This window comes from Taudactylus pleione, unplaced genomic scaffold (genome assembly GCF_031769625.1).
Source record: "Taudactylus pleione unplaced genomic scaffold, aTauple2 ptg000386l, whole genome shotgun sequence".
Lineage (NCBI taxonomy): Eukaryota > Metazoa > Chordata > Amphibia > Anura > Myobatrachidae > Taudactylus > Taudactylus pleione.
The window spans coordinates 14,204,978-14,227,164 of record NW_028284787.1 but is presented as its reverse complement, the minus strand read 5'-3'; the positions used below and the strand labels follow the sequence as shown (position 1 = coordinate 14,227,164).

The 22,187-nt window shown below is 42.4% G+C and overlaps 1 protein-coding gene across 7 annotated transcripts in view; it reads left to right on the top strand.

Annotated features, from left to right (window-relative positions):
• Positions 1 to 22,187, top strand: part of CTNND2 (catenin delta 2) — a 708,944-nt gene that overhangs the window by 300,612 nt on the left and 386,145 nt on the right. For 3 of the 7 annotated variants that reach the window (XM_088445723.1, XM_088445721.1, XM_088445720.1), the window contains exons 7-8: positions 4,868 to 5,432; positions 20,319 to 20,510. In XM_088445723.1, coding sequence (XP_088301849.1) covers positions 4,868 to 5,432; positions 20,319 to 20,510 — 757 coding nt within the window. Of the gene's footprint in view, positions 1 to 4,867; positions 5,433 to 20,315; positions 20,511 to 22,187 lie in introns of all 7 variants that reach the window. The other 4 variants (XM_088445724.1, XM_088445722.1, XM_088445719.1 and 1 more) reach the window with 2 other exon arrangements.

Sequence of the window (22,187 nt, the reverse complement as noted above, 5' to 3'; positions counted from 1 at the left end):
TCCTTCTGGAGGGCAAAAAGCACCCTGCTCTCCAGAAGGAGGGAAATAGTGCCCTGCCCTCACAGCCTGTGGGTGCCGTCTTCACCCGCGGGTCGCAGTGTCCCGCGGGTGGGGAAATGTGTGGTGACCTGGTCACCGCCGGAGAATAGACGTGCCCACGGCATCTATTCTCCCTGTCGGCAGCGCTTGGGGGCTGCCCAGTGTGTGAGTGGGCTTGGGTTTTCAGTTTTACTTTTAAATAAAAAAAAAAGTTTAAAATAATATAAAATTAAAATGGTAAAAAAAAAATAAACGTCTTTAAGCAAAGCAAAAGCATCTCTTTGAAAGATCAACCTCTTCAACCCTGAAATCGCACTCTCTCGAAATGTTTTTAATTTTCTACCTTTGTATAATCAAATGATTAGTATCTACAACTTACATATGAAAAGTTTAATATGTAACAGAGCACCCATTTTATGTTTAACAGTTAAAAAGTCATGGTACGCCACTGCCAATTACAGATACATATTACAGGGGTATTTACTAAGCCTTCTTAGCCTTGGATGGATATAAAGTGAACGAAGATAAAGTACCAGCCAGTCAGCTCCTACCTGCCATGGTGTAACCCCCAAAGTGCACTCCAACAAAAAACAAAACATTTTCTTCTGTGTTTTTGAATTGTGTGCACTGTACATGCATCCTCAAAGCAGCAGCGCCAAGCGTGCGTTTGTCTGTGGTGTAACCCCCAAAGTGCACTCCACAAAAAAAAAAAAAAAATTTCTGTCTTTGTGAATTGTGTGCACTGTAGCTGCACGTGCATCAACAAAGGAGCAGCGCCAAGCGTGCGCCTGTGTCCCATAAGTAAAGAGCCAGCTGGCTCATTTCTTAAAAGGTGGTGTAACCCACAAAGTGCACTAGTCTCCAACAAAAATAAAAAAATATTTTCTGTGTTTGTGTGCGCCTTAGCCGCACGTATATATCAATATAACATAAATGGAGGACCAAACTTTCTCCGATAAAAATAAAATAGGGAAAGATCAAGAACCACTTCCTCCTAGTGCTGAAGCTGCTGCCACTAGTCATGACATAGACGATAACATGCCATCAACGTTGTCTGCCAAGGCCGATGCCCAATGTCATAGTAGAGGGCATATGCAATCCCAAATGACAAAGTTCAGGAAAATGACCTTAAAAAAAACATTTAAATCATCTGAGGAGAAACGTAAACTTGCCAATATGCCATTTACGACACGGAGTGGCAAGGAACGGCTAAGGTCTTTCCCTATGTTCATGACTAGTGGTTCAGCTTCACATGACGATGGAAGCCCTCCTCCCACTAAAAATATCAAACGAGTTAAGCTGGCAAAAGCACAGCGAAGAACTGTGCGTTCTAAGAAGATATCACAAATCCCCAAGGAGAGTCCAAGTGTGGTGACGGTTGCGATGCCTGATCTTCCCAGCACTGGACGGGAAGAGGTGGCTCTTTCCACCATTTGCACGCCCTCTGCAAGTGCTGAAACGAGCACCCACAGTCCACTTGCTGATATGCAAATTGAAGATGTCACTGTTGAAGTACAACAGGATGAGGATACTGGTGTAGCTGGTGCTGAGGAGGAAGTTGGCGAGGAGGATTCTGATGGTGATGTGGTTTGTTTAAATCAGGCTCCACCTCTTTGGTCTGGAAATATTTCTATCCAAATCCGGACAACAACTGTCTTACCATATGTACCATATGTAAAGGTGAAATAAGTAGGGGTAGGGATGTTAACCACCTAGGAACATCCTCCCTTATACGTCACCTGCAGCACGTTCATAAAAAGTTACTGTCAAGTTCAGAAACTTTGGCTAAGACCGTAAGCAGTCCAGGGACACCTAAATCCCTTTGTCCTGTTGTATCCAAGCGCCTGCAAACCACACCGTCAACTTCCTCCTCGTCAATTTCCTCCTTAGTCAGGATCGGAAGTAGTCCTGCAGGCCATGTCACTGGCATGACTGACTCTCCTATCCGGGATTCCTCCAGAGGATCCTGCATTACTACGCCTACTGCTGCCATTGCTGCTGGGAGTCGTTCATCATCTCAGAGAGGAAGTAGGAACACCACTACTTTTACTAAACAATTGACCCTCCAACAGTCCTTAGCGAGGAGGATGAAGTACGACAGCTGTCATCCTGAAGCAAAACGTATAACTGAGGCCTTGACTGCTATGTTGGTGTTAGACGTGCGTCCGGTATCCGCCATTAGTGCAGTGGGATTTAGACAATTGATGGAGGTAGTGTGTCCCCGGTTCCAAATCCCATCTAGATTCCACTTCACTAGGCAGGCGATACGAGACTGTACAGAAATGTCAGAAAAAGTGCCCTCAGTGTCCTGAAAAATGCGGTTGTACCCAATGTCCACTTAACCATGGACATGTGGACAAGTGGAACAGGGCAGACTAAGGACTATATGACTGTGACATCCCACTGGGTAGATGTATCACCTCAGCAACAACAGCAGCGTCACCAGCAGCAGCATCTCAGAAACGCCAGCTCGTTCCAAGGCAGGCTACGCTGTGTATCACCGGTTTCAGTAAGAGGCACACCGCCGACAACCTCTTAGAGAAACTGAGGGAAATCATCGCCCAGTGGCTTACCCCACTTAGACTCTCCTGGGGATTTGTGATATCTGACAACGCCACCAATATTGTGCGGGCATTACATCTGTGCAAATTCCAGCACGTCCCATGTTTTGCTCACACAATAAACTTGGTGGTGCAGAATTTTCTGAAAAGCGACAGGGGCGTGCAGGAGATGCTTTGGGTGGCCCGAAAAATTTCTGGTCATTTTCGCCATTCCGCGACTGCGTGCTGAAGACTGGAGTGCCAGCAAACAATCTTGAACCTGCCCCGCCATCACCTGAAGCAAGAAGTTGTGATGCGGTGGAACTCATCCCTCTATATGCTTCAGAGGATGGAGGAGCAGCAAAAGGCCTATCAAGCCTATACAGCCACCTCTGACATAGGCAAAGGAGGGGGTATGCACCTGACTCAAGCGCAGTGGAGAATGATTTCCGTGTTGTGCAAGGTTCTCCAGCCCTTCGAACTTGTCACACGTGAAGTCAGTTCAGACACTGCCAGCTTGAGTCAAGTCATTCCCCTCATCAGGCTTTTGCAGAAGCAGCTGGAGAAAGTGAAGGAGGAGCTAAGACAGAGCGATTCCGCTCGGCATGTGGGACTTGTGGATGAAGCCCTTCATTCGCTTTGCCAGGATTCCAGGGTGGTCAATCTGTTGAAATCAGACCACTACATTTTGGCCACCGTGCTCGATCCTAGGTTTAAAGCCTATGTGGTGTCTCTCTTTCTGGCCGACACAAGCCTACAGAGGTGCAAAGACCTGCTGGTGAAAACACTGTCAGCTGAAGCGGAACGTGACACGTCAACAGCTCCTTCTTCATTTTCTCCTGCAACTGGGGCTGCCAGGAAAAAACATAGGTATCCTAAGCAACCCGCTGGCGGTGATGCAGGGTATGCAGGACCAAGTTTGGACATCTGGTCCGGACTGAAGGACCTGGCAACAATTTCTGACATGTCTACTGTTACTACATATGATACTGTCACCATTGACAGAATGGTGGAGGATTACATCGGTGACAGCATCCAAGTAGGCATGTCAGACAGTCTGTACCTGTACTGGCAGGAAAAAGAGGCAATTTGGAGGCCCCTGTACAAACTGGCTCTATTTTACCTGAGTTGCCCCCCCTCCAGTGTGTACTCCGAAAGAGTGTTTAGTGCAGCCGGGAACCTTGTCAGCGAAAGGCGTAGGAGGATTCTTGTTATATGCTGTTTTATTCATTTGATCCTATCCTAGGATACAAAGAACAGTGGAAACTTTTCACTTATTAAGTGGATTAACTGGTAAAGAAGGACTTCCTTTGGAATTTTGGTTTACATGTGGAAATAAGAAGCGCAGAATCATATATACATAACTTTCTATTTTGAGTGTAAAGAAATGGTTAAAAAATTGAAAAAAAAAAGGCGAGGGATCCCCCCCCCCCCCTTAAAAAGCATAACCAGTCCCTGACCTCTTTCCGTTCTGGTACAGGAAAAACGGGGGAGGGGAATGGTGCGGTGTTCCCCCGTATTTGTATTAACCAGCAGCTATTAATGTGCATGTACTGTGTGAAAACATAAATTCATCAAACTGAAAATGAGACCCTCAATGTCTTAATTGAAAGGGCACAATTTTATTTCATAGTATACTGTACAGCAATTACAATGTTTCTGGTGCTTTTCCTCTCATGAAGATATTTTTGATAGGAGCGTTTTGGAAAATTATTTTTTTCCTAGACATTATAAAGTAAAAAGAAGATCCCCAGTGACTTATCTCTAAATAAATTGTGTAACCTTTCATTTTGTATTTAAGGAAGAACTCACATTTAATATTGAGTGAAATACAGAAAGATGCGGTAAAAAACTAGTGGTTACTTACTTGCTAATCCATTCAATGAATCTCTGTGGTCTCTGATAGCTCTAGCTACGGCACTCTAGTCTCCTCTGCACTTCCGGCCTGTTTACAGTAATGTGCGGAGTTGCCAGTGCAATCCCTTATCACATTTGAAGGCTGAGAGGAAAATAAATATTGGAGTTCAGTGCCAATCAGGTACCCCAGCAGTTCCACAAAATGTAGCATAGCAGGTAAGTAGGCTCTCGCTTTTTATTTTAACTCTGACACTGAAAAGTAGAGAATGCACATAATTCTTGTAGTGTTATTCAGATATGGCAAATTGTCATATTCGTAATTATCAGTTACATAGATGCATTATCAGTTACATAGATTTGATTAATCTCTATGTATTTAGCATTTTTTTGAAGTTACTATTTGTTTTGTAATTCTTTTTTTTTCACTATAGGGCACAAGTAGCAGAGTAGCTCATTCATCTGGATCTGAATCCTCTCAATCACATGCTGCCTCTCACTCAAGAGAGTCCTTTGTGCCAAGCCATGGAAGTGCTTTCCATTTGCCTGATTCTCCGCATTCTTCAACACTTTTTTATTCAAGCTCAACTTTGCCAGCACAGAGAGTAAGCTCTCCCTTATCAATGCAGCAAGTAGGGTCTCCAACTAAGCTTCAGCGGGTGGGTTCTGCATCAGAGAGTACTGGTTACAGCACCGTGCAGAGGGTTTCTTCTCCAAAACAGTCTCCAAGCCGCCTTGCCAAGTCCTACAGCACCAGTTCACCTATCAACATAGTTGTATCATCTGCTGGTCTTTCTCCTTCATCTGTACGTGTGACCTCTCCACCAACCATTCAGTCAAATATATCTTCTTCACCTTTGCATCAGTTGAGTTCAACTATCGGTACATATGCTACTCTATCACCTACAAAACGACTTGTTCACTCTTCTGATCAGTACAATAAGCATTCACAAGAACTATATGCCACAGCCACATTGCAGAGACCTGGCAGCTTAGCAGGTAATGCCTCTTTATACTCTATATGCATGACAACGTAAATGAATGGATATAAAAGTCTGTTGTACCAAATGTAAACCTATATTCATTATTTACAGTAAAATTATAAGCACCAACTTGTTGGAGAACAAAATAATTTGGAGATATGTCAATATAATTGTGTCTTGAAAGGTTCTAATCTCTTATCAGCAATGTATCAAAGAAAGTTAGTGTAAGTGTACAATGAGTGGGGGGAGAAGACCAATAAACTAGTATTATATCATTGTGAAAAATGTTTCTCCATGACATGCTCAATACAGTAGATGTTGGAACTCCCAGGTGATGAAATAAGTGGCCTTGGTGGGAGGGGAGATTTCAGAGTTCAGACCAATTGTCAAACTGTAATGTAGCTGTTACCGTACTCAGTAAGGTGCTTTTAGGTTACTCCTTTCATTACCACCAATATTCAGAGACAGAAGACATCCACAAGGTATCGTTCAGAAATACTTTGTGAAACCGAATGGCCAGTTTGGCCAGGCCACTTACCCACCTTACCCTCTAACTTATCCAATTATTTATCCGAAAACTGCTATTTGGACACTTTATCCTTGGCCGGTGAAGCACATGTCTGCGACGAGGTGCAATGCACGTGACTGCCATCAGCTGGGCACACATTCAGATGTTTTCACGTGTTTTGCATGTTCGTGACCTGGTGAGTGACAGGGACACATAATACATGATATGGTGTAATAACATTTGTAACTTTTGAGGAAACTGTGTGTGGCTATTGTAAGGTAGAGGTTATCCATGACTGTCTGTTCTGTTTCGGAGAAGGATTTCACTTGAGAGCTGCATATGCAATACTCTTGTATTATATGCAAGCTTGGTGTAGCTGTGTGCCTATCATGCTCGCTGCTGTACATACAGCCAGAACACTTGCTCTTGTTAGATGGGTCAGTGGTGCAGTGCCTAGGTGCATAATAAGGGTGCACATGCAGCTTTTCAGGTTTAAATGAAATAAATGGAGCTTTAATGTCAACATTCAGGAACACAAATAACAAACACATAGCCCCATTCAGGGCACTACCTCACTTCTTGAACTCTAACTATTATGGCTTGCAGGTCTGGACATTGGCCTCTGGCCTGGCTTGGCTGCCACAACTTCACTCAAACACAGTCAGAGCTTGGTGTCCTCCCTGTCTGACTGCAGGTCTGGACACTGGCCTCCTGGCCCCCACTTGCCTGCAAAGATCTGGATAAGCGACGGATGACCCCAAGGGAGTGTGCAGCAGGCAATATCATGTCCACACACGGAACAATATAGCGGCAATATCGTTCAGAATGGATCAGCTGCTATATCGCTCCGTGTGTGGGGGCCTTCAGCCTCTCAGTCAGCATGTGTTGTGCTACGATGCAGCCACCACCTCTTTTTTTCATGCCAAGTTCCATTACAGTCTCAGTTGCACACAGATATACAAGTGTCACATAGCTAATTAATCAGCACAGTCTCCTGTGACTAAAGGCCCCCACACATCAGCAATTGATTGCAGCAATCGTGCAATTTGCAATTGATTTTGTATAAAAATCTTTCCCTTTTTCAATTGATTGTTGCAACTCTGCAATCTGCAATCGATTGTAAAAGGGAAAGATTTTTATACACAATCGATTGCAAATTGCACGATTGGTGCAATCAATTGCTGATGTATGGGGGCCTTTAGACGTATTTTCGGCAAAAAGACACCCGACGCTTGCAAAGTTGCTTGGGACCTGATGGCTAACTCACACAAGGCATATTGCGCTGCATTACATTAATACTGTCACAATGTTAGTTCTTACATAAATTCTAAAACAACATATTGTCTAGTTATTTGGGATTTTTTTCAAAGCCTATGCCAGTGGAATTATGTTGTTATTATTATTAGGTTTCAATCCCCTGTGAACAGAATTATTTGTTGAGTGTCAGCAGTCACACAGCTCATTAAGCTCCCTGATAATAATAGACATAACCAAGAAAAGAAGCACGGGTTATAGCTACATGAGAACCGGCATCTAAGGGAGCAGGTCAGGCAGGCACACTGGGGTCCAGGGACGTTCAGTCAGAGTAGGATGGGGGAGGATAGCCTCCCCCATCATACTCCTGAAATTTGATATCAAAATGATTATAATAATAATACAGAAGATATATATATATATATATATATATACAGAAGATATATATATATATATATATATATACAGGTTGAGTCTCCCATATCCAAATATTCCGAAATATGGAATATTCCGAAATACGGAATACTTTTAGCATGACTGAGATAATGAAACCTTTGATTTTTGATGGTTCAAAGTACACAAACTTTGTTTAAGGCACACAATTATTAAAAATAAAGTATAAAATGACCTACAGGCTGTGTGTATAAGGTGTATATGAAACATAAATAAATTTCATGTATGTACACAAACTTTGTTTGAGCCACAAAATTATTGAAAATATTGTATAAAATTACCTTCAGGCTGTGTATATAAGGTGTATATAAAACATAAATACATTCTGTGTTTAGATTTGGGCCCTATTCCTAAGACATTTCAATATGGTATGCAAATATTCCAAAATACGGAATATTCCGATATCCAAAATACCCCTGGTCCCAAGCATTTTGGATATGGGAGACTCAACCTGTATATATATATATATAACTGATAAACATATTCTGTTGATTGTAATAATTTTTTTTAAATATGTTTTTATTATGACTCAGCACATAAACAAGAGCAACATATACTTTTGCACAATATATAACTTATCAGCATACAACACATAATATAATATTGATGCTATTCAAGCATCCATCAATATAATATATAACATATATCACTGTCAATGCAGAAACTCAAAATTGCATATGAAAATTCAATATTTGTACCTTGCCATCATGCGGATAGAAGCCCCCCCCCCCTTCTACATCAATATCGGCGGGTAATTATCCACCATTTGTAGTTCAAACCATGACGTAGGAGAGGAACACTTGTGGAGCATCTGTCTTGTTCTCAGTGGCAGAGTGGTCACACAACTCTCCCACATCTCAAAAAATTTACCAACTCTGTCTCCCTCTCCATGGATGCTTCCAACCAGTCCATCCTGAAAAGGTAGAACAATTTTTCCCAAAATAAAGAAAAAGGGGGGATTTCCGGTTGAATCCACACCTGAAGGATAGTTTTCCTTGCTGCTGCATATTGTAATCATTTTTATAGTTAACACTCACCAGCTTTGTGGAGCCCCCTGGAACTTCAGGGAGACGAGGCAGCAACAGGTCAGCCTGGCTTCAGTATAGTCAGACACTGCTTGCAGAGCTGGGGACAGGACCACACAATGGGCAGTAAACTGCACAGAAAGAGAGCTAATAGAGGCATGCCTTGAGCACCTATGGACACCTTGGATGTGTCATGTGACCAGGAAGTACACTGCAGTGTTTAGAGTTCAGAGCTCAGGCAACAGCAGCAAGAGAAGACACAGTGATGCACTATCGCCACATAGCTTGGTATTTCCACAATATCTGTTTGTCTGTCTGGTTATGCATTCGGACACCCCTGCACCGATTGGGATAAAACCAATGCGAGGTGGTCCAGTTGGATCCTGGACAGGCTTTAGGGGGGTTAGGGTCCCGGTTGGACCTCCTGTTGGTGTACGCTGGGCAGAACTTTGACCTGGTGAGCTTGTTCTGGACCTTCCATTGGATGGATTTGGACGACATCACCTAATAAAACTTAACAACTTGAAGATTTAAACCTGAGCAATGCCGGGTACTTCAACTAATATATGTATATACAGATGTGTCCTCACTCGTCTTTGCTGCAGTCACGTCAAACAGCCCCTCTTGGAGCGCCGGGTCCTGTGAGACTCATATTTTTTGCACCTTTTTTGCTGAAAATACGACTGTGTGCGACTTAAGAGCCCCATACACGGTGAGATATACACCTTGCGATGTGACGGCTGACCAACCGATATGTCAGCACCCCCCTCCCCCACCCGCATAGCGCTGCAAGGGATCGTTCGTCGATCCCCCAGATCAGTTGAACATGCAGAAAGATCTGGATGAGCGACGGATGACCCCAAGGGAGCGTGCAGCAGGCAATATCATGTCCACACACAGAACAATATAGCGGCAATATCGTTCAGAATGGATCAGCTGCTATATCGCTCCGTGTGTGGGGGCCTTCAGCCTCTCAATCAGCATGTGTTGTGCTATGATGCAGCCACCACCCCTTTTTTGCACGCCAAGTTCCATTACAGTCTCAGTTGCACACAGATATACAAGTGTCACATAGCTAATTAATCAGCACAGTCTCCAGTGACTAAAGGCCCCCACACATCAGCAATTGATTGCAGCAATCGTGCAATTTGCAATTGATTTTGTATAAAAATCTTTCCCTTTTTCAATTGATTGTGGCAACTCTGCAATCTGCAATCGATTATTTTCGGCAAAAAAGACACCCGACGCTTGCAAAGTTGCTTGGGACCTGATGGCTAACTCACACAAGGCATATTGCGCTGCATTACATTAATACTGTCTCAATGTTAGTTCTAACATAAATTCTAAAACAACATATTGTCTAGTTATTTGGGATTTTTTTCAAAGCCTATGTCAGTGGAATTATGTTGTTTTTATTATTAGGTTTCAATCCCCTGTGAACAGAATTATTTGTTGAGTGTCAGCAGTCACACAGCTCATTAAGCTCCCTGATAATAATAGACATAACCCAGAAAAGAAACACGGGTTATAGCTACATGAGAACCGGCATCTAAGGGAGCAGGTCAGGCTTTGCTACCCCTGCTCTCCCGAAAGTTACAACTATGCAAACAGGGCCAAATTAAGCTTGTAGGGGCCCCAGCACAACTAAGTTGTGGGGCCCCTCCAATAAAATTGACACCCCGTTGCCACTATTCTCTTTACCTTTCCCCACAGAGCTAAGAACTCCCAGATCATCTTCTGCACATACTGCCAGTCCCCACTGAGCCTCTCCATGTATCCCCAGTCCCTGGTCAGTCCTTTCTCCTCACCTTCTGCACATACTGTTGGTTCCTGTGGAGTGCTCATACACACTATACACATCTCTCCAGCTCACCTCCACTCTTTCTCTTTTATTATCGACAGAGGGTGGTTGTGCGCTGTGAGAACACCCAGGGAGGACACACAGCATCACTTGACCAGACTAGCACTGAGCCGCGTACATGAATTGTTCCCTACAGCGCAGGGCGGCCCCAGTCCCAGTGGACGAGATGTGTCACGTGACACTGAGGAGGGGACCTGGGAGCCGTTCTGTGCTGCATACACTGTGGCAGCACAGAGCGGCTCCCAGTTGAACCCCCAGTCTGGGAACAGCGATAACAGGACAGGTATTGCAGCAGTACAAATTGTGAGGATCCTCAGCAATACCAGACACAGGCAACAAATGCCAGTCCACCATCTACGATAAGTTCACATTTATTTTCACTTCAGTTTGCAATCTACTTAAAGTCAAATCAGTTTAAACTCTGAGAGACCATACCTTTATGTAGCCTTTATATATGCTGATGTTGGGGGTTGTATATGGGGTGGGGAGTAGGGATGGTTGGCGGGATCTGGGAGTTGTTGTTATTTTTCTTTTGTTTTTATTATTTTATTATTTTTTGCCACACTAGGTAGTATTTCTAATTATTTTTGTGTGCTAGAGTCAGAGGGAAAAGGATATGGGGCTCATAATGTTATAGTTTACTATGTAGATGTGAGTCTAAGGTAAATTTTCTTACATGTAATGTCCGCGGAGTAAATTATAAAGTTAGACGCTCCTTGGTACTAAAGCTGCTTAAACAGTATGATTCTGATATTGTCTGCTTAACTGAGACCCATTTAGTGGGTAGTAGACTTCTTTCTCTTTTGCGGCCGTGGGTGGGTTGGGCATACCACACCTCCCACATGTCTTCATCCAGGGGGATCTCAATCTTAATTAAAAAAATAAGTTTCATTTGTGTTGAGCTCATTGAAGTCAGACCCATATGGTAGATATGTATTTCTTCACTGTAAAATACACTCCAAGTTTTTATATAAGCTGCCTATGTACCCTCTCCTTTTTCATATGAAGTGTTTAAGCGTGCAGCAGAATTTGTGGATGTTTCTCCAAGTACTCTGATAATTTGTTTGGGGGATCCTTCTGTGGACAAATACCGTGAAGTATCCCATGTGGAGGTTTTGCTAATTTTATAGACAGCCTAGGGTGGGTGGATGCCTAGAGGGTTAAAAATCCGGGAGTGCAGCAGCTTTTCTACAACTTATCATTAATTTTCTAGAATTGATTTGGCCCTAGTTTCCCCCAGTTTGCTTCCTAACATTTGTCATATAACGTACAAAGCCAGAGGGGTGTCAGATCATTCTCCCTTCTGCTGTTGGTGGAGATCGACATGTCCACTTTACTCCTGCGCTCATAAGGTGTTGCTTTTCACAATCTCCCTGAAATGCTTTTTCAAAAGTAGGCAGGTATGCCTGAGACTTAAACAGGTTATTGCCTCCATAGTGCATCCGGACCAAACCAACTTTATGCCAGGAAAATCAACATTGATAAATATTAGACGTCTCTATACTAATTTGCAGACCTCTCATGAGTAGAAGTCGGCTTTGGTTGTCTTTTGATTCTGTTGAATGGCTTTATTTATGGGAGGTCATGTGTTGTATGGGTGTATATGATAGACCCTGTGGTAGAATTTATTTTCCCTCCTTTCTCCCTTTTTCGTGGTAAGAGACAGGGGTGCCCATTATCCCCTGCCCTATTTGTCATAGCGATAGAACCACTGGCATGTATCCTTAGGGCTCACTCTGACATTATAGGATTTTAGCTGGGGAATATAGTTGATACAGTAGCTTTATGTTGATTTACTTTTGTTCTTCAGGGATTATAGGACAGCCATGCCTGTGGTTCTAAAAGTAATTAAGGAATTTAGTGACTATTCGGGCCTTGTCACTAACTGTGGTTAAATCTTCTATATTACAGTTACAGGGTGCTCCACCTGATACTCCTGAGTTGTCCTTGCCTCTATGTTGGGTCCCTAGATTTAAATATTTAGGTGTCTGGATATCTAATTGAGCAGAATATTTTATAAATTTGAAGCTAATGCCATTGTTCTCTTATTTGCGGGAGAAGATAGGTTCCTGGAGTAAGCTTCTTTTTACGTTCTTGGGCAGTGAGTGAACCTGATAAAATGGTTGTACAATGTAGGAAAAGCAGCCGGCAGGTGCTCAGAGGAGGAGAGCAGCCGGTAGCTGCTCAGATCCAGCACCCAGTCGCCAACAGCTGGAGTGAACATTTGTAGTAGAGACTCAGCACGAACCCCAACACTCTAGAAGAAGACCCACAGGACAACAACCACCATCAATAGAGCTACCAATGGTATAGTGAGTAGTGAGTGACAGAGTAGTTCAGGAGCTGCAATGCTGAGTAAATGCAATATGATGCAGAACAGGAGTAAATTGAAGTACTGTACAGTGAAGTTAAAGTCCACTTGAAACTGCAATGAGCAGGACGGATATACTCAGGGGACTTGCTAGTAGCTGACATAACTGTGACAGAAGACTTGGCACTTGAAGTACTAGTAGAGTCTTTGAGGTGCCCAAGAGACTTCACAATACAAGCAGACTGGAATTGCAGAATAACTAGCTGACTTGGACAATAGATGAGCTGGATAAGAACCGGAGGTTACAGACATGGAACCGGAGATTTGAACTGGACTGGAACCAGAGGTAACTGCAGAGTAGCCGAAGTGAAACTGGAAGCTTGAACTGGACTGGAACTGGATGTTATTGCGGAGTAGCCAGAGTGAAACCAGAGACTTAAACCGGAGGTAAAGCAGCAGAGTAACGGAGTAGATCCAGAGTCTTGAACCGGATTGGGTCCGGAGGTAGAGCAGCAGAGTAACTGGAATGGACCTGGAATGGACCTGGAGAGAGCAACAGTCAGCCAGGGTGGAACCGCAGACTAGCACCAGAGTGGGATTGTACAGGGTGGAACTGCAGACTTGCACCAAAGTGGGTCTGGCAAGAGCAGCAGCCAGCCAGAATGGAACCACAGGCTTGAACCAGAGTGGGACCGGGGATAGCATCAATCAGCTGTAGTGGGACTGCAGGCTTGTACTAGAGTGAGGTCAGTGAAAGTATCAGTAGCAGAGCCGGACTGGAACCAATACTTGAACACAGGCTGGAACTGTAAGTGCAGGCTTTAAAGCAGCATAGGGTTTTAATGTAGTACAGATGCGCCCACTTTCATTGTGGCACAAACGTGGCTGCACCCATGAACCTCAGAAAATGGAATGACAGCACTCTGGGACAGGATCGTCCACCTTGGTAAAGCACCGCCAGACAGTGTAAGAGTGACTAAGTCCCAGTTTTTGTGACACTCCAGCATGTTTGAGAAACATCATTACCATGTGAGAAATAAGGCTAGATAGAGAACTGCTCCTTCAACCAGTGAGCTTCCTTGGACAAATAATTTCAGCACATGGCACATATATGCAACTGGAGAAGCTTTCTGCCGTGATCAATTGGCCAGTGCCCAGAGGGATCAAGACTATCAAGAAGTTAATCTTCTAAGGATACGTGTACTCCTTTAACACTACACCTTGAGAATGTACCTCAATGCTGTGCCCATACTGTATCCCGACTCCAGTCAGCCCTACATATTTGAAGTTCTCGAGTTTGATAGTGGAGCAGAAGCCATGCTCTCCCAGACTGAAAAGAAAGTGCAGGGGTGAAGGAAATCCTTATTATAAAAGTTTTATTTCTTATGAGGTTAATTATGGGATACTGAGAGGCACCTTTTGGAAATATTCTCTTTCTCTGACCTGAAGAACTTGTAGAAGATTTAGGAGATGAAGAGGTTGAACTCTCTGCAGGCATAGGGGTGTTATTCCTATCTCCAACAGTTACCTCCCATTTTGCCTCCCAGAAACGTCCACTAAATACCCCAGGCCCTGCGACCAGATTTCTGCTGCCTCTCTGTGCGCAGACAATTAGGACACATGTGCGTTGTGACTCAGATGCATGTGCAACACAAAAAACATCAGTCAACTGTGCTCATATTGGCACTGTGTCCATCACTGAAACAGGCTCTAAGTGCCCACTTTATTAGGTTCACCTTTCTAGTACTTTTTAGGGATTCTCCTTTACCCCAATATCAGCCTGTATTCTTTGTGACATTTCTTAGAGAGCGTGGTCAATCCATGATGTCATTTCAGAAATAAAGTGACAACTGCAATACTAGTAAATAAAGACCAATTTTATAGTCATTTTTACTGGATTCTTTAATTCATCTAAGTCTCCATTAATTGTTGTCACTGTTGGCTTTGTACCATATGTCAAAGTACAAAAACTAGTAGAAAGATCCATGTTCTGGTTGTGCACCCGTGAATTGTGCCATAACTAAACTTTTATTACATTCACGTTAAAAAGTTTTTATTTTTGCAAGATCTGCAGGATGAAAATCCAGCAAAATATTGATAAAACAAGGACATTTTCTGAAAAAAAAAAGGATTTAAGTTATTAAAATAATTTTACCTTAGTACACTCCATGTATAATAACCTTTGTTATATCCATTTCCCCTTTCTTTTGTTACACATGCAAAAATAATCAGTTGAATACTCAGTAGGAAGAATAGTTGGCATGGAATAATACTTATCTCCCACACAATTTCTCCCTAAATATATAAAAGAAAAGGGAAAGGAATATAACAAAGACCGGAATGCGTGGAGTGTACTAAGGTAACATTATTTTAATCACTTTTATTATTTTTTCAAACTTTTTTACATACTTTTATTTTTAAAAAATATATATTAATTGAAAAATTGTTATAGAGAACATCAAAATATACAATCAATGTAAAAGAGAGAGCAAATATAATATTACAGTTCACAAAATTCTAAATAGTACATGTATACAGTCTTTATGCTCTATATTAGAAGGATAAAGATGAATGACAAAGTAAAACAGTCCATGTACTGGAGGCAGTTTTTGAAAACGTCAGATACACAACCAGTACAGAAGAAAGGGGGTCGAATAGGGGTATGCAAGTATAAAATAGACAATACAGGTATGAAACCATATTCCAAAGAAACACCTGTACACCAGTCCAAAGATAAACCCACTGCTCTAAGGAGCTCATTCAGACCCGCTTGCTAAGATGCAAATGCTCGCTGCTGCCGATAGTATGCAGTGTGTATGCATTGTGCGCATGCGTATGCATCGCAGTGCGCGTACCTTCATGAAAGTTCACAATGCGTTCGCTCACTGCGCATAGACAGCCCAGCAGAGTGAGTAACAGGGGACGCCGTTTGTAGGTGGTAACAGGGGCTGGCCATTAAAAATGGGGGAGTGGAGGTGCATACGCAGGCGTGCCAGAGCATCTCAACGGCGTTTTAGAGGTGTGCTTAATTAAAAGACAGCATCATAGTACACGTCACCTGGCTTGATTTTACACTGAAGTGCTCGAGTGCTTGCGGCAGGGTATGGTCAACCTCAAGCGCTGCGATCGCATCCGATGTACCGATGGTTGCATACACTTCCTGGACATGACGTGCACAAGTGGGCGTCTTAAGACAAGCTGGTGGGTGTCTGCATACACTATGTGATCGCTCACTAAGGATTACTGGGCGTGCTAATGCATTGTTGTGCGATTGCACTGCCTACGCAATTTGCATACACATCGTGCGAGCGATCGCATCTAGCGAGCGGCTCTGAATCAGCTCCTGATTCCCTTCTGGGAGAATCCTAATAGTTTATAAATGTATACATTTACAAGGGAAGACGGTGGGGAATTGGGGCTACTAAATGGGAATCTATATGTGAGGACCTCAAGATTACACCAAGAACAAGTTGAAAGCTCTTTTTCTGTATCATTAGTCTGGGGGAGAGGGTGTGGACATAGGGTAGCCAAACAGAAAACAATCTATCTGCAAGACTTCTGTATTCTTGGATGTTTCAATCCAGACAATTAAAAACAAAAATTAAATCCCCAGAAATAACAGGCACTGCAGGATCTGTCCATTGAGACAGAATAGTTTTTCTTCCGGTTGCCGCAATTTTAGAAAGTAACGGTTTAATGCCTCATGTGAATTATCTTCCACAGTGCAGATATGGCTTTTATCGTCTGTTGTGACCCTTTGAGAGAGCTGTGAAAGTTGGATGAGGGCAGATTTGATCGCCCCTGTAATGCCCAACACTTTTTTTTTATCCAGTAGGGGAGAGATAATATACAAAATGTCCAGTGTCTGTTGTATTGAAAAGGAGCTGTATTTGGAGATGTCTGTGAAAACATCTAGATCTTCTCCAGCTGGATATAATAGGGAGTGAAGCAGGTTTGTCTTTAGCCTTAGCATTCTGACTACTTGTCACACCCAATCTTCTCCATTATGGCATGTAATCCCAAACAATCTGGAATGACTAACTGGAGTGGAGAACACTGAGCAGGTTAAGTATACAAGGAAGGGTAGAACAGTAGCAAAGTGGTAGTGGTAAGTCAACTGTAGACAAGTTCCAGTTTGGGATGCACTGATGTTAAGATGGCAGTGAGTGAGAAAGAGTCTAGAAATATTGTTGCAATTTGACATTGAGAGGTGGTATCCCAAACGCTTCCCCCAATGATGTTAACCAGTTTTCATGTAGTGCAGGGGGGTTATAATATAGCCCAGCAGTTCACAGTGTACAGATGTGTCCACATACATCTTACTTCCTTGCGCGTTAAACAGCCCTTCTAGTTGCACCAAAGCGTCTTTTACGTGCAACTTTATACTTTCAAATGTGAGTTGGTAGATCAGAAGTGCAGATAGAAAGGATATCTAATAAGGGGCGGCATTCAGTAGGAGCAACTGTAAGAGCTCTGTCAGGGCAGAGATAACCGGGTTCAAGCAGCAGATATTATGTATGTTCTCGAAGACTTGAATTCCAGCCATGGGTGCCAAGTAGAGGAAATCATTTATTTTTGATGAGGAAATCTCATTATGTGGGCAGCTTGTACAGTATCATGAAATAGTAAGTGTTGCCTTGTCATAAATAAATGATTACCTCCATAATTTAAGTTTGAAATAATAGTGCCCTCTAATGTGAATATAATTTTTCTTTCTTAATATAATAACATATTATTTTTCCCCGTAATTTTATTCACAATAATTTGCTTCCTTTAGACAATTAATTTTTTTAATTTAAGCGTTGATACCTCTAAAGCAGGGATTCCCAACCTCTGTCCTCAAGGCACACTAACAGTCCTGGTTTTAGTGATAGCCATGCTTAAGCACAGATGGTTAAATCAAACTAACTATTGTACTAATTTAGTCACTAGTGCTCAAGTATGGCTGTCCTTAAAACCTGGACTGTTAGTGTGCCTTGAGGACCGTGGTTGGGAACCCCTGCTCTAAAGTCTCCTTAAAACTGGCTATACAGTATTGTAATATACAGAAAGAAAGAGTCCCCTAACTCTTGTGGAGGTAGCACTTCACTATAATATAATTTAAGAAACATTAAGGACTATTCTCCAAGATATCTTATACTTAGCACAAGGCAAAAATGTTTTTAGAAAATTTCTGTAACACCTCAAGTTGTCATTAGCTGCTAAGGTGCGTACACACGTAGCAATTTAAAAGGACGATTTGAACGATAATGATATCGATATCGTTATCATCACAGTTATCTTCCAAATCGTTCTATTAAATGGACCCTACCAACTTACCATCGACGAGCGATGTGCGGCCATGTATGGACGATAGCTATATCGTCCATCGGCCGTGCATGCCGGTCAACTTTCTCAATTTCGAACAAGTTACTATAGGGAACCGCGATCGACGATCGCGGGTCGCTATAGTCGTCGGTAAATTGGTGGTGTGCTGGATGATCGATATTGATCATCCAGCATACCAGGGAGGGTGCATAACGATCTGACAGTGATATTGTATCGCTGGCAGATCACTATGTGTGTACACACCATTAGTAACACATTCGGTTCAACAAGGTCACCTTATTACATTCTTACGTGTATACCTTATATACTGTACAGAAGGAAATATACTGTACTTGTAAAAGCTATTTTTTATAGGATTTTGCACCTTATCTCATAAAATGTATATTATTTTATATACATTATGTAAATAAGGTTTGCATGCATATATTTATTACTATTCATTACTAAATTTTTCTGTTCCACGCTGCGTAATCTGTGGCACATTATAAATAAACTTTAATAATGTACATGCATTTTTGCTATGTTTTTGCTTGTATATATGCATATAATCAATTCATACATATGTGTATCATTGTATTTTTTGCAGCTGTATGTATAGGTGGGTTTTTTGTACATTTTATGTATAATATGTTTCCTGTAATGCTGTTATATGTTTGATACCATTAATTTACTATTTGCTTTGTTACTTAAGTATAACTTGTTCTGCATATACATCAGAACTAATTATTTAATTTATGCCACTGCACTACTTAAATAATCAATTCTGTACATGTGTAGAGGTGTTGAGTAATGACAGTGCTTAACCCCTCAAGGGGTCTATTTATCTCAAATTGCATTTTAAGTCCCTTAAGTGGCATTTCTTATCACCTCTATTCTCAGCAAAAAGAGATGACTGTAGGAATTCATCAAGAAGCTTATTTCTGAAGATTCTACAGTACTATAATAATAACTACAGCTATCACTATACGGTATTCCCAAGTTCTGCCCTGGTCTCTTCACTGTGTATGCCCATACATCCTCAGATGCTCAGATATGCAGCCTACCTGGGCGGGATCAGAAGATCCCTCTCTAGCTGGGGCTCCACATCTTTGGTGTAGAGTCACAAGAGACAGTGTGCCAGTCTGCCACATGCCATCTACTTCCCAAGTAAAATGGGCAGTCCAGGGACTTAGATAACAGGATTTGCATTGAATTGCTTCAATTTGGCCAAGCTTCCATTCAATGCAAAATTATACACACACACCTCCGACATGCTTGCCCACTCCAGGACGCCCTATCTAAACATGATATTTCCTGCGTTACAGTAAATATTTCAGTTACTTAATATTGCTGTAATCCTGCAAAACCGTAATAAATAGGCCCATAAGGTTTGTCACTTTCAAGTTTTACTTAATATGTAAAGAATATATGTAACTTAGGGCAGCTAATTTGTATTGCGCATAGTTACTTACCTAAGCTTTGTACCACCTTCCTGTCCCTGGGCTGCTTAATGCAGTTGTTTCTCCCAGTTCTCTTTGTTTGGGATTTTGATTGGATCCCTTTGTTTGTGTCAGCCCATTGCTAAAGGTGTGACCCATAAGACCAATGAGAAGCTGATGTCATAGACATTGCGGGTGCTAAATGGTACTCTCCCTCTCTCATCTCTTCCACCATTTAGAGGTAATAGAAGTAAAACATTAACGTCTGCTTTCAGACCTACAGTATTGTAAATCCTTCCCTGTATTTCCCAACATCTTGCACCCCATCTCCATACATTTTTCTTCTCATAATAATAATTTTTCTTTTTCTTCATGATCTATCCCCTTTAAACAGTTTCCCACCTCTCTCATCATCCCTTCCATCATTACCACTTTCTATCTATTAATCCCTTCATTAATTCCTCCTTTTATTATAAGCCCCTATCATTTGGCACACTTCTATCATCACTCCCAATTTTTCATCTCCCCTTCCCTTTTATGAAGCCCTTTCAGAGTGCGGCGGTCACACTATTGCCATACAGAGTGTTTGTGACATACACAAACTTTGTATCAATTACATACACACACACACACAAATTATTTATGTTATATTTATGTCATTTTAAATTGAGAGACGTTCTTTGCCTAGCGCTATATGCGGTTTTTACTGTATTTATTTACTTATGTTTATCTTTTTTCAAGCAGGATCTCGAGCATCATACACCAGTCAGCACAGCCACATAGGCCCCGAACTAAGGGCGTTACAGTCACCAGAACATCACATAGAACCCATTTATGAGGACAGAGTTTATCAAAAACCACCAATGAGAAGCCTAAGCCAAAGCCAGGGAGATCCATTATTACCAGCACATACCAGCTCATATCGCACCAACACAGGTAAGCGCCGCTGTCATACAGTGTTATGCAGCCAGATATTCTGTTTTACGCAGACAATTTTTAGCTCTTTCAATAATTAATTAATTATTTAATAAATACATTTCTCATTTATAAGTAATCGTCTATTATTTAGTAAGAATATGGTGGTTTAAATAGTTTTCAACAATTTTTAATCATATTTCATAATGTTGTAATCTCATTTAGCAACTTTCAACAATATAGTATTTCCAAACTAAATTATGTGAGGTGTTTGTGTAGATAAAACGTCTGCGCTACTTAAGACAGTAACGAACAAAGTGATTACATCTCTACTGAACTAAAAATAAACCTTGGTGACTTTCTTTCTGTCCAGCACACAGGGAAACATGGGATTTCTACAGGAGGTAATCACACCACTTTGCCAAAGTGGGCATGACCATCATGCAAATGGTATGGCTATCATTTTAGCCAGTGTGAGGCCACCCTCTGACTACTTCCTGTCAGAGCACTGGAATTGGGTGAACTCGGTTCACCAGAGAGAGACCAGAGCTGCTACTGGTATGGAGGTACTGAGGAGGCGGGTGCCAGAAGTGCAAGTGGTCCTTCAAAGTAGACAGCAGATGGAGCTGAGTACTGGTTACACTGTGCTTTGGAGTGAGCTGATACAGCAAAGGTACCCTTAGGCAAGGCTAGATACAGCAGGTAGTTTTGGAGGCTGTAGCAGTGATGAGAACTGGAGATTGCGCTGTATGTTGAAGACAGCACTGATAACTGTACAGCAGGTAATACTGGTGTCTATGCTGGTAATTGGAGACATTACTGTGAAGCTGCAACAGCAGCGAGTACTGGCGTCTGCACTGGTGGTTGAAGACAGCGCTGTTCAGCTGCAACAGCAGCGGGTACTGGTGTCTGCACTGGTGGTTCGAGACAGCGCTGTTTAGCTGCCTGCAACAGCAGAGAGTACTGGTGTCTGTGCTGGTAGATGGAGAAAGTGCTGTTAGTTGCCACAGCAGAGAGTACTGGTTTCTGCACTGGTGATTGGAGACATCACTGATGACTGCTGCTGCAGTATTAAACAGGACAGAACTGTTGCTGGGACCGCTCAGGTGAGCTGAACAGGACTGCAAGTGCTAGATAACCACACAGGTGAGCTGAACAGGACTGCAAGTGCTAGATAACCACACAGGTGAGCTGAACAGGACTGCAAGTGCTAGATAACCACACAGGTGAGCTGAAAAGGGACAGAACTGCAGATACAGCCTAGAGCCAGGAAACGAACACTGGAGTGATGTTGTTCTGGCAAAGGTTAGAAGACAGGAGCTGAATTAAATTGGGCACCCTATTCCTGTATAGGTTGTACAAATCTAGTGGCCAGAACTGTGGACATAATTGGTGGAATGATATCATGTGACATGGCCAATATGTTCACACCCATGCTGAGGCAGCGCAGGAAAAAGTGCAGCAGAAATGCTACCCACATGGCTGACTGAAGAGATTAATAGTGTGAAAGGCTTGCAGTGACCCACCAGTTTCTCAATGGCAGCAAAGCGGCACCGATGCGTCAGGTACCTGAGCCCTACGGGGCGATATATGACTCCTCCAATCCACTTCAAGTACACAGGCAGTACTTAGTGCACTACTCTTTGGTTCAAGTAGCTCTGTGTTCAGGTGCTGAGCAGTGGGAGGCGGGGCATGCAT